The 12,438-nt window shown below is 40.1% G+C and overlaps 1 protein-coding gene across 3 annotated transcripts in view; it reads right to left on the reverse strand.

The window, feature by feature from the left end:
- Window positions 1–12,438, reverse strand: part of CWF19L2 (CWF19 like cell cycle control factor 2) — a 136,018-nt gene that overhangs the window by 48,225 nt on the left and 75,355 nt on the right. For all 3 annotated transcript variants that reach the window (XM_032838471.1, XM_032838470.1, XM_032838472.1), the window contains 2 exons: window positions 4,329–4,442; window positions 1,970–2,107 (listed from right to left, as the gene is read on the reverse strand). In XM_032838471.1, coding sequence (XP_032694362.1) covers window positions 1,970–2,107; window positions 4,329–4,442 — 252 coding nt within the window. The remainder of the gene's footprint in view (window positions 1–1,969; window positions 2,108–4,328; window positions 4,443–12,438) is intronic.

The following is a 12,438-nucleotide window of genomic DNA, read 5'->3' on the forward strand; positions in this document are numbered from 1 at the left end:
ACACAAAGCCACAAGCTCCCACACCGTGGCCTGTGAGACCTCACAAGACGTGAGTCCTGCTATGTCTTCCACCTCTTCTTCTACTCCCCTGTCCCTTCCCTCTTTCCCAGTCTCATGCATCCCCCTGTTGTCTTCTCATGCTCCTCGAGCTCACCTCCACTTCAGATCCTCTGCGTTTGCTGTTTCTTCCAGATTAATGTTCTCCCCGATCCTTGCATGGACCGCTCCCTGACTGTTCACAGGCTGCAGAACCACACCTCCACAGAGAGGCCTCCCATCAACGCTCCACTGAAACACCAGCCTACCTCCTTCCATTTTGCTTTACTTCCTACAGCAAGATTTTCTATTTTGTAGGATATTTATGTTATATAATATTTTATATCGTGCATTTGTTCACTTTCTATCTCATCCACTAGAAATATGAGCTCCTTGAGGGGAAGAACTTTGACTTGACTGGTTCCCTGCTCACAGCGCCAAGAATTATATCCATCTAGCAAAAATTAGGTGTCCAGTGAACAAGTGAAGTAACACATGACTACTACAATTTACAACAAGGTTTTTTTAATCTTGTATATCAACCTGAACTGACTACATTCAGATCACTAAAACGAAATAATTCCGAGATCCACATAAAATGGTGTGTCCTGTTTCTAAAAAGAACCTTCATAAAAATACGTCCTTCTGAGGGCGCCTGGTTGGCTCAGTTGGTTAAGCGTCTGCCTTCAGCTCAGGTCATGATCTCAGGGTCCTGGGAGCCCTCCCTCAGCAGGAAGCCTGCTTCCCCCCTTTCTCTCTGACTGCTGCCTACCTGTGCTATCTCTCTGTCAAATAAATAAATAAAATCTTAAAAAAAAAAATACATCCTTCTTTCTGCATTGAATTTCCAGACCCTAAGAGACTTCTAGTCTTTCTCTCCAAATAAAGAGAAGTAAAATGATCCTATGGGTTAAATTTAAGATCCCATACAATTCTTGGTGATGGGAAGAATGATGATGTCTATTTAAACTCAAGTTTGTTTTACTTCTCCTAACATACACATACACACAGACAGCTTGCTTATCTTTGTTCTAGTTTTCATTAAGTTAAAATTTTCACCAGGCAATATATTCACACAGTTTGAAAAAAAGGTCTAAAAATGCATACAGTAAAAAAAATCTTGCCCCTATACGTCAGATAGTGAGTTCAAACTCCCATCACCAAAAAGTAACCACTGGTATCCCAAAGCAGGCATAGGCAAATTACTCCAAATATTTCAGCTTTGTGGGCCATACGGTTTCCATCACAACTACTCAACTTGGCCACTGTAGGGTGAAAACACCTTAGACAACAGGTAAACAAATGTGGACAGCTACGTTCTAGAAAAGCTTGGTCTGCAAATCCAGACAGTAAGCTGCAACCCCAGCACAGTCAACCCTTACACAGCTGAGTTCAGATAGGTCCTTTCATAAAAAAGCCAGTGGTACTGTTTGGAAGGGACTGCAACCAAGAACGCTATTTGAAATAGAAACTACTCCTGCTAACCATAATGAGGTACTAACACACATTTTCATATAAATATGAAATATAAATACAAAGTTTTCAAATAAATAGATATGACATTATTCTAAGATGCCTCCTGTGATCTATGTTACTTCAAATATGCTCCTTGTGATATAATTATGAAGAAGTGAAAGAACATTAACACGAAACTCTGGCCCGAAGCTTTCCCTTAAATGATAGCTCAAATACACAATTTTGTCATGGTATACATAAAAAACCAAACCAGAGTCTCTATTTAAAAACAAGATAAATCCCAAATATGTATTTCCCAGTCAATTTCAAAATGTATGTTCCTGGTATGTCTTATAAAGGACTTGGTTTAATAAAATAAATCAAGAGCAGAAAGAATCAGATCTCTGAAAAATAGATCATTGCTAGATGGGCGTAACCAGCTTCTCAAAATTAGAAAGTATTCTAGGAATGGTCTTACCTTAGATGCCATCTTCATAAAAAGCTTGTTTTGATTTTCTGCTGTTCCCATCTTTTCATTCTTGACCAAATCATTTAGGCTGAGATCATCATCATCATGAAAGTATCTAACCCTTTCTTTTTCTTCATGAGTTAAAGCCTATGAGAAAATGAACATTATTTCATGAAAACATGGGACTCTGAAGTTTGTTTTTTTTTTAAAGATTTTATTTATTTGCCAGAGAGAGAGTACACACAAGCAGGCAGAGAGGCAGGCAGAGGCAGTGAAAGAAGCAGGCTTCCCGCCGAGCAAGGAGCCCAATGCGGGACTCGATCCCAGGACCCCGGGATCATGACCCGAGCCGAAGGCAATGGCTCAACCAACTGAACCACCCAGGCGTCCCTCTGAAGTATTTTTAATTATCTGTAAATCTGATATTAAATGTAAAAACCCCACTACATACCACAATCTTTCCTCCCAGTTTATCCCTATTCTATGTGCTTCCTGTCAGAAGGTATTCCATTAGAATACCACTCCCTGTTTCTGCCCCATTACTCTTCTCTTCTCCAGGGATGGAAGTTTGACACTATCTGATTTCTTGGTTGAGGGAAAAGCCAGAAATGCTTTATCCCTTTTTCTCTCCTGTTTGCTCTTCTTGTAGTAACAATTCCTAGCCCCATGGAGGGAAATCTGTTGTCATCCAGAAATTGAGTAAGCATACTGAAAACAAAGTATTAGCAAATCCATTTCATACAGCTCTACCAGAAACAAAGCTATTATTCTGATTCTCATCTAAATCAGTCCTGGGTTTTCCCAACAGCTGGTTCCATACTGACATATGGAAAAGAAAAGTGCTATTTATTTCTTCTCAAGTCCAATCTCCCTTACGTTCCCTTATTCTCACATTCCCTCATCGAAATAAAACCTGTTCTTCAACCTCTCTGAGATCTTTGGAACCACATTCTCAGTATTTCTTCCCAACATTACTGTTCCCGAAATCACTAGCCTAAATCTCATATTCCATGACTTCAGTCGCTCCCTGGCTCCAGACCTTTGCTTTCTGGCCCTCTCTCATCCTTTCATTACACTCAAAAGGTAAAGCTCAACCGCGAACGAACATGGCTTCTGCCCTCTTTACCCCTGTACCTACACTGCTCAGTTGGAGGAAGCTCCAAAGGCCCCCTTGTCATCTGGCATCGCATCTGTGACTCCCTAGCCAGTTCTGTCCTTTCGTGGAATCCAACCTTTTACTATTGTCCTGCTACATCTCCATTCCAAACGCCAAATTCCTCCCATTTCATCAGAAGAAGGATCCATCCACTCTATTTGCTGAATGAATTACTATTCCCAGCAGCGTAGGCACTCAACAGGCAAATAATAAACATCTGACAAAAAATTATGAATGAACAAATCTTCTGTGGGCCCAATTACCCCTTGCATGATATTCCAAATATAAAACAAAAATTCTAACTTGGGAAAACTGAATATATTGGTTTTACCATCTCAAGAGCCTCAAGGTAGTGCTAAAAACTAACTGATAGAGCTGGGAGATGGAAAAGAAAATAAGGTTTATAAAGGATCACAGTAACTACATAATTAAGACATTACTGTGTAGGGACGCCTGGGTGGCTCAGTTGGTTAAGCGGCTGCCTTCGGCTCAGGTCATGATCCCAAAGTCCTGGGATCGAGTCCCGCATCGGGCTGCTTGCTCAGCAGGGAGCCTGCTTCTCGCTCTGCCTCTGCCTGCCACTCTATCTCCCTGTGCTCACTCTCATGCTCTCTCTCTCTCTGACAAAAAAATAAATAAAATCTTTAAAAAAAAAAAAAAAAAAGACATTACTGTGTATTGATACCCCATCACTACGGCTCAAATTAGCTAGCACAAGATTTTCCCTAAGAGCTACGTTAAACATGTAAAAAGAAGCTAGAAACAATGCCAAAAAGATGTACACAAAATTAAAACTCCCAGGGCGCCTGGGTGGCTCTGTCAGTTAAGCATGTGACTTGATTTCGGCTCAGGTTATGATCTTAGGGTTTTGAGATAGAGCCCCACATCAGGCTCTGGTCTGAACGTACCGCCTGCTTCAGGTTCTCTCTCTCTCTCTCTCCCTACACCCCTCCCCTCCAAAAAAATTAAAATTGCATTAAACATTCGGTGTTCATTCACAGTTATTGGAAAACCGTAATTGAATCAGACTGCATTTTGTAAAATGCAAAGGGATATACCCAGGAATAAAAGTAATAATATAATTTACTACCTTCTAATGTTTGTATTATAAACCTACATTTCAGAAAATATTCTGAAGTAGTCTGATGCAAAGAAAGCCAATGGGGAGAGAGGAATTCTGAATTAATACACAAAGACCTATGTTAAGCATACCATCTGTCTCTTCCTTCTTCCTGCTTTAGAGTCCAGAGGTTTTCCTGGTGTATGCACAGGCCACACTCGCCCAGACTGATCTGTTTTGACCAGGATCACTTCTTGGTCTTCGTTCTATGGAAAGATTTAGAGATAACTTTTGAAATTATTGTGGCAAGTACTGAATATTTAAATTTAGTAATCAAAAAAAAAAAAAGCATAAAAAGGACTCTAGCTTTCACAGGTAATTATAGATTATCTTCAGTCTCCTGGAAATTCATTACCCATGTAATGTAAAATCATCATGATCTCTTCAGAGAAAAGGCGGGGGTGGGGGATCCAAAGTTCATTTTGTTATTTTTTTTTTAAAGCAATCACAGAAGCAAACTTAAAGTAACATGTCCATCTAGACACTATTAAAAGATGACTAAGTACCAATATTCATACAGGCACTGTATGGGAGTGCCCATAATTTATGCAGCATATGTCATGTTTAACCCATGTTTCTTCAATTTAAAGATGCTACTAAACCCTGATTATAAGAAATAAAGCAACGAGGGGTGCTTGGGTAGCTCAGTGGGTTAAGTGCCTGACTCTTGATTTTAGCTCAGGTCATGATCTCAGGGTCATGAGATAGAGTCCAGAGTCAGGCTCCATGCTGGGTTTAGAGCCTGATAAAGATTCTCTTCCTCTGCCCTTCCCCTACTCCCACCTCAGCCCTGCTCAAGCACACACACACTCTAAAAAAAAAAAAAAAAAAAAAAGAAATAATGCAACAAAATGGAAACAACAAACTTGCTAACTTAACTGCTATAATGATGCTCCACACAACTTCTATTTATTCCATTAATAGCCCTAAAATGCCTTCCACTTCTATGATTCTTCAGAAATTATATCCCACTTGCTTTCAATCCATAATCTTTTTCCTACAAACTGTCGGCCAAATACATGCCTGCTACGATACAGAATAAGATTACACTTTATCCTATGAGGAAAATGAATGTTATTGGAAAGGTTCTAACAAAGAATCACAAAAAATATTAGATATCTACTTTATTAAAAAGCAGTTTGAAACAAATCCAAGCAAATTATTCACACTTCAGCTTTCTTCTCAAATCAGAATCAATTATTAAAAATCAATTTCAACTCCATTTAATAGAGATTTAGTTCCCCTGTTAAGATGGAATAAAAAAATACATATCAATTATTGATCTTACATTCACACACAATACTATTATCACTACTTTCCTTTTTCAATTAGTTAACAGTTAATGATGTGTCATATTTTAAAGGGTATCTCTCATCATTCTCTTACTGGGTAGCAGAGATGGGCAACACTTTATTTTTTATCTAAGTTTATCAGACTGCTAAAGCTGATCTCCCTAAGGACTTTCAAATTACTAAATCTAACACATACTTATCAATCATCATCTTCCTTTACCGGAAGTACTTGATTCCATTTATTATATTCTCAGCTTAAAACTCTTCTTATTCCAGTTTTCTAAATTCTCTACTCGTTCCTGGTTCTGCTTTACCTCTCTCTGACCCATTCATCCATTAAATACTCTAAAAAGTACCTAACTTATATAATTACTAAAAGAAGTATAGTCCCTGCCTACAAGAAGTGTACAGCCAATGTATTGAGTGAATTATTCTCTACATGCATTAATCAGCATAAAGAGAGTCAACTTCACTCTCTCCTCCATCTCGAGCTATACTCCAGTACTGATGACTCCAGGGTTCCTTGGTTTCTAGCCTACATAACTGTCACTCAGTACTGACAAAAGATTCATTATGCTAAACACAAATGTAATTATGTCATTCTTCACTGAAAAACTTGCAGGGACCCCATATTACTCAGGAGAGATCAGTACCTTTCAAAGTGTAGCCCACAGACCAGTGCCAGTCTGAGAATTACCCACCATGATATATTTGTTATCAGTCCACGATGAATTAGGTACAAAAACCAAGTGTTTACAAACTTTCACAGCAATCTTCAACAGTAATTTTGTTGGTTCAATCTAAATTAAAATTTTGACCTATATTTTAGAATACCTTCATTTCATTTTTCTATAATTTTATTGTGTTTTATAAAACTATTAGTTCATGATGGGCTGGAAAATCCAAAAGCAAAAATCAAACAAACAAAAAAAGAACAAAAAAACCCCACTCTTTTCACTACATCTGTATCTTTGGGGTAAATACCCAGTAGTGCAATTGCAGGGTCATAGGGAAGCTCTATTTTTAATTTCTTGAGGAATCTCCACACTGTTCTCCAAAGTGGCTGCACCAACTTGCATTCCCACCAACAGTATAAGAGGGTTCCCCTTTCTCCACATCCCTCCAACACATGTTGTTTCCTGTCATGCTAATTTTGGCCATTCTAACTGGTGTAAGGTGATATCTCAATGTAGTTTTAATTTGAATCTCCCTGATGGCCAGTGATGATGAACATTTTTTCATGTGTCTGATAGCCATATGTATGTCTTGATTGGAGAAGTGTCTGTTCATATCTTCTGCCCATTTTTTGATATGATTATCTGTTTTGTGTGTGTTGAGTTTGAGAAGTTCTTTATAGATCCTGGTTATCAGCCTTTTGTCTGTACTGTCATTTGCAAGTATCTTCTCCCATTCCAAAAAAAAGAAAAACAAAACAAAACAAAACAAAAAAAACCGCACTCCTGACATAAAAAAACACTCTGATCGGGGCGCCTGGGTGGCTCAGTGGGTTAAGGCCTCTGCCTTCAGCTCAGGTCATGATCCCAGGGTCCTGGGATCGAGCCCCGAATCGGGCTCTCTGCTCATCAGGGAACCTGCTTCCTCCTCTCTCTCTGCCTGTTTCTCTGCCTACTTGTGATCTCCGTCTGTCAAATAAATAAATAAAATCTTTAAGAAAACAAACAAAAAAAACCCACTCTGATCCTCTAGCACAGTCTAAGAAACACTGTACTAGACAGTGAGATAAAGGCCAAGCACCTTAACATACTACGTAAGGCCTTCAAATTCAAATACTATGGCCTTCTTCAAATTCACTTTTTCTCTAGCTATTCACGGTTTTCGTAAACTTACTGTCCTTTTTACTTCCTAAATAATTTTAGGCATGTTTGTATTGCTAGACCATAATCTTTTCAGTATTTGTCTATCTACAATTCTCTGTCTTCACCACTTTTCCAGGTGGAAGACCAAGCGAGGTGCTAGCCAGTATCTACCGTACGCGGTACTGTGGTGAAAACCAATGGGCCTGATAGACGGGATTAATGAACTGGTGCCTTGCACAGCCTAATCCCTCTCCCACCACCAACCCACCACACTCCCAGCTACACTCCTCTTCTCCGTGCTTTTCTACATCTTGTTCCTGGGGCATGCCAAGGAACACCCCCTTTTCCCACTTTGGGTCCCTGAGACAGAAATAGGAGTAATTTCCACATATGCTACTCCATTAGTCCAGAATGTGGGGCTTATTGAAGGACCTACAATAGGATCCACACACAAAGGCCCGCAGGCCAAATCTAGCCTGCTGCCTCTGCTTGTCTGGCCCACAAGCTAAGAGGGTTTTACACTATTAAACAGCTAAGGGAAAAATCAAAAGAATGCCATATTTCATAAGGAATAAAATTAAATGCAATTCTCATTTCCATGTCCACAACGCTGGACCAGAACAGAGCCATGCTCACTCGTCTCTCTGTGGTCTGTGGCTGCTTTTACCCGCTGACAGCTTCGAGGCCATGTCTCTGAGTTGCTGTGACACACACTGGAAAGCCCATGAAGCCTATGTTTACTACTGGGTCTGTAGAGACAAAGTCTGCCACCCTTGATCTATGTTATTCTTCAGGTGATAAAACTAATTCAAAATCATTTAATGCTCTATTACCTGAGCACAAGCAGGATAAAAACTTGCAACTGCTGGATAGCATCACCAACAGATCCCGGTGGTAACAGGGAGGGAAGAGAATGGGGACCCAGGGCCCTTTCATTTTGTTAACATAGGCCTGACGTCCATTGCTGGCCACAATGGCCACCATGAAAACCAAGTACAACCTGGCATGGTTAAAAACCAGACAATACAGAAAAATACGTGAAACAACCAAGCCAGAAGAAAGAGCCCAGAATTAAAAGTGGGTGCCTCCAGGACAGAGATGACGGTCTGAGAAGGGCTCAAGACATTGCCTTCGTTTTCCACTGGACTTCCAGCATTATTTGGGTATAACACCCTGATTAAAAAGAAAAGGGAAGGAAAAAGCCTACATCACTTTGCTTCAAAGCTGGTGTTTAAACATTCTAAACATTTGCCTGAAAGCCATTTGTGGCACCTTTCACATAAAGGAAAAGTCTTCCACTAGATCAGATCTTCCCACCAGTTGGCATTCTGTGAGTCTGTCATCACTGAAGGCCACAGAACATGTTTCTATCTTAAAATTTCAACAAATAAGCAGTTATGATAGTACACAGTATTTTAATGATTTTTAAACAACCCCTACTGTATCTCTAATTGTGTCCACGGAGAGCAGGCTATGTGCTACACACAAGTTCCCAGCAGAGGTAGTGAGGGGACTGGACATGGGGCCGCCTTCCATCCACCGACACGTGTGTCCTGGCTCAAGGGTATTTGTTCACTTTTAGTTTATACTTCAGTAATTTCATTACCTACTCTTCAACATGTTTTCTCTCTCTTCTGCACCGGGTTCCTGGCCCACGGCACAGCCAGCCGCGGCATGCTGGGGTGAGTTCTGGGGCCAGAGTGCCCAGGTGCCAACGCTGCCCCATCACAGAACCATTTCCGCATTTATAAAAATAAACAGAATAGCCGAGGTATTTTCAGGATCAAATTAATACATATATGTTATTTAAAACAATGCCTAGGAATAAAGTGAGTGATCAATAAATATGAGCTTAAGCTTTTCAATTCTCTTTCATGTCTCTAACCCTTTCTTGATCTGATGGAGTCTTACCTAGGATTTACCAGCCCATCTCTAAAATTCCTAGGATACTATTATTCTTCATATTCATCTACCATTGTTTCACCTTTTCTTCAGAATATTATTCCGTTCTCAGAACCGAAGCTACTAAACATGCTTACAGTCCCTTTGAGACTGTGCCGGCATTTTCAATTCACTGGCAATGAGTGTTTACATCCCAATTATTTTTTCCTATGTTTGCTGGCACACGAGTGTGCAAGCTTGACCGGGAGGGTCTGTTTCCTCCCTCCTGCCTCTCCACCTCCTCTCACCCTTCAGTGAATGGTATCTTTGACAGTGTTCCCACTCAGTCCATGAGGATTCCTGGTCTCACCCTGTGAGCCTGGGGCTGTTTCACTTTGTCCAAGTCACGACTGCAAGACCATGTCTGCCTTCTTCCATCTAAAACACCTCCCAGCCTCATAATTTCCTAGGAGCTACAGCCCTAAGTACTCAAGGCCTTTTCCAGACTCTTTTCTCAGGGAGCCCACAAACTGGGATGAGGCAGGGAGAGGCTGCGTGAGGGCATTTCATTCCCATCGCCTCAGAGGAACTCAGTTCCTGGCTGCTCTGCCTCTCTCTGGACTTAGATCCCTACAAGCTCCAGATCCTCACTGGTTCATAATTCCGTTCAGTTCAGGGAAGTGTATCTTTACTTTTGAGCCTGTTACATCTCTTCCACTTCACTCTTCTATTTGGTCTGTGATTGCTGTTCTCGTACAGAGTGAAGGCCTCAAAGCACTAACCTCGGGTCGGAGCACTCGGAAATGCTGCCCCATGATTTTCCAAACATGTTAGGTTGTGGGAACCCCTGGGAAACTCCACATCAACACTGTGATTCAGAACAGAAGAGATGGCCCAGCACAAACGGAAAATGTACGCCAGGACCACAGCCTTTCAGTTCCTCAAGCCCCCTCCCCCACCGTCAATACTGGAATTCTTCTAGAGCATGCTCTAGGATCAGAATAAAAGCACATATTTATTGGCATAATAATTAACATACCATTAATTCATATTATAATGACCTGCCTAACCTCTTTGCCTCTTTAGGATGGATTCTAAATGTGTACAAGCTTGAGAAAATTAAAGATTACTGTAAAGAATCATTACTAAAAAACTCTTAAGTAAAAACTAATGCTAGCCTACAGTTTACGTCACAATTTCAAAAGTGGATTATTTGGAGACACATTTAACTATGAACGATTTTAATTTTGTTAACAGATACTTTCTAGAACCAGTATAATATCTGGCACTGGCATAATATGAAAGGCAATTCAATTCTTCAGTGTCCTTTCCGTCTTTCATCATAGCTTCTCTGTAGTCCTACATATGAAGCTACCCATGAAAAAACACATGACTTTACATTTTATTTTTAACCAGGCTCCTTTCAGCATTTGCCAAGGTGGGGAGGGATGAGAGGAGGAAAGGGGATTAAGAAATTTTTTAAATGTTAACAGACATTCTGGAATCTTTCCACACTAAAATAATAGAGTTCTTTAAGATATAAAATAAAACGTTTGTTATTTTGAGAATTATGAAATACATACATTTAGGGACAACATAGGTGAGTTAATATATCAGCAGCAGCAATGAAATCTGAAAACTGTCTTATATTTTTCCTATTTAAAAGCAAACAGAGACAACTTTTCCAAATAGAAGTTAATGTTTGTATAATTTTATAAAGTTCTGAAATACATCTCATTTAATTTCAAGAACCTTACAACACAGGTATTATTAAGCCCCATTTTACTAGGGAGGATACTAAGGATCATATACAGTAAATGATGAAGGTCCAGCCTCCACTCTCAAACTTTGGCTTTAAAATCCCCATGAGAGACTATGGACTCCGAGAAACAAACTCAGGGTTTTGGAGGGGAGGGGATGGGTGGATAGGTGAACCCGGTAGTGGGTACTAAGGCGGGCACGGACTGCATGGAGCACTGGGTGTGGTGCATAAACAATGAATCTTGGAACACTGAAGAAAAAAAAGACAAAAAAAAAATCCCACATGCTATTTCTATTACTTCATTTCTCTAATAAAATGAGTTAATAAAAATGATATTTGGTAAACACTGACTTTCTGAAAGAAAAGGTAAGCTGGCAATGTTCCTCTAACTGGTGATATGTTTTTCAATTACAAAAAATTTATTTCACCAAAATGAAAGTCTGCACACCTCCTGAGAAGGCCTGAGTACCTGATTAAGGACTCAACAACCAAGCCCCAACTGTAACTGTTGATTTAATATACTTAGGATACTTCGGGATGAAACTGTGGGCAATCAGAAAAGATAGCTCCATAACTGGCATAAAATTAAATCAAAGACATTGCAGACTTTTCATTTTTAAAAAATATTCTGTTTCATTTCATTCCATTTGATCAATGAACTCCTACCACTCAGAACCACTTCTGTCATTATAAAATCCAACAGCATGAATGTGTCTAATACGATGAACAAGATACAGTTCCAGGTGATAAGGAATTCATAAATTAAATGGCAGGGAGAGGGAGAGAAAGAGGAAACAGGGAGTTTATACAAAAATCTATAGTGGACTATTAACTAAGATAAAATATAAACCCAGTGGGATCAGGTCACACAGGATGGAGAAAGAGATGTGTTCTTGGGTACAAGTGAACTGGATCTTTGGAAAGAAAGGTAAAATGGTAAAGGGTTAAGAAGCGAAGGAAACGACCCCAACAAAGCACGAATATCCAGCACTAATGAAAGATTCCTAAGTAAAGGCGTGCTCATGTTCCAGACAAATTTTAAATTTATATAACATTTTAAACTTCTCAAAAATATTTCAAAGGCTCTTGCCTCTAAATAACCACCTTGGCTAAAGGAGCAAATAAGAACAGACATGACCTGAGGTTCTTACTGCCCAAACGCAGGATTCTTCCGACTCTCCCACACTGCACTTAGACGAAACCTGGTGGCCATTTAAAGGACACTGGTGAGCAAAGGGAGGAGAGCACACAGGATGTGACTGCGACACTCTAAGCAAGAGAAGGCGGGGCGCTGACCTAGAGCAGTGACAGGACGAGGTATGTGCAGGAGAGAAGGCCAGTAAGACAATACTACTCGGTGGAACTGGAGTGCACTGTTGGGAGAAGGAAGTAAGGACTTCTCCAGGGTTTTTAACTCAGAAAAACAGCGGGATGAGCATGCAAGTAAGAG

Source organism: Lontra canadensis, unplaced genomic scaffold, assembly GCF_010015895.1.
Source record: "Lontra canadensis isolate GAN:19392208 unplaced genomic scaffold, GSC_riverotter_1.0 scaffold104, whole genome shotgun sequence".
Classification (NCBI taxonomy): domain Eukaryota; kingdom Metazoa; phylum Chordata; class Mammalia; order Carnivora; family Mustelidae; genus Lontra; species Lontra canadensis.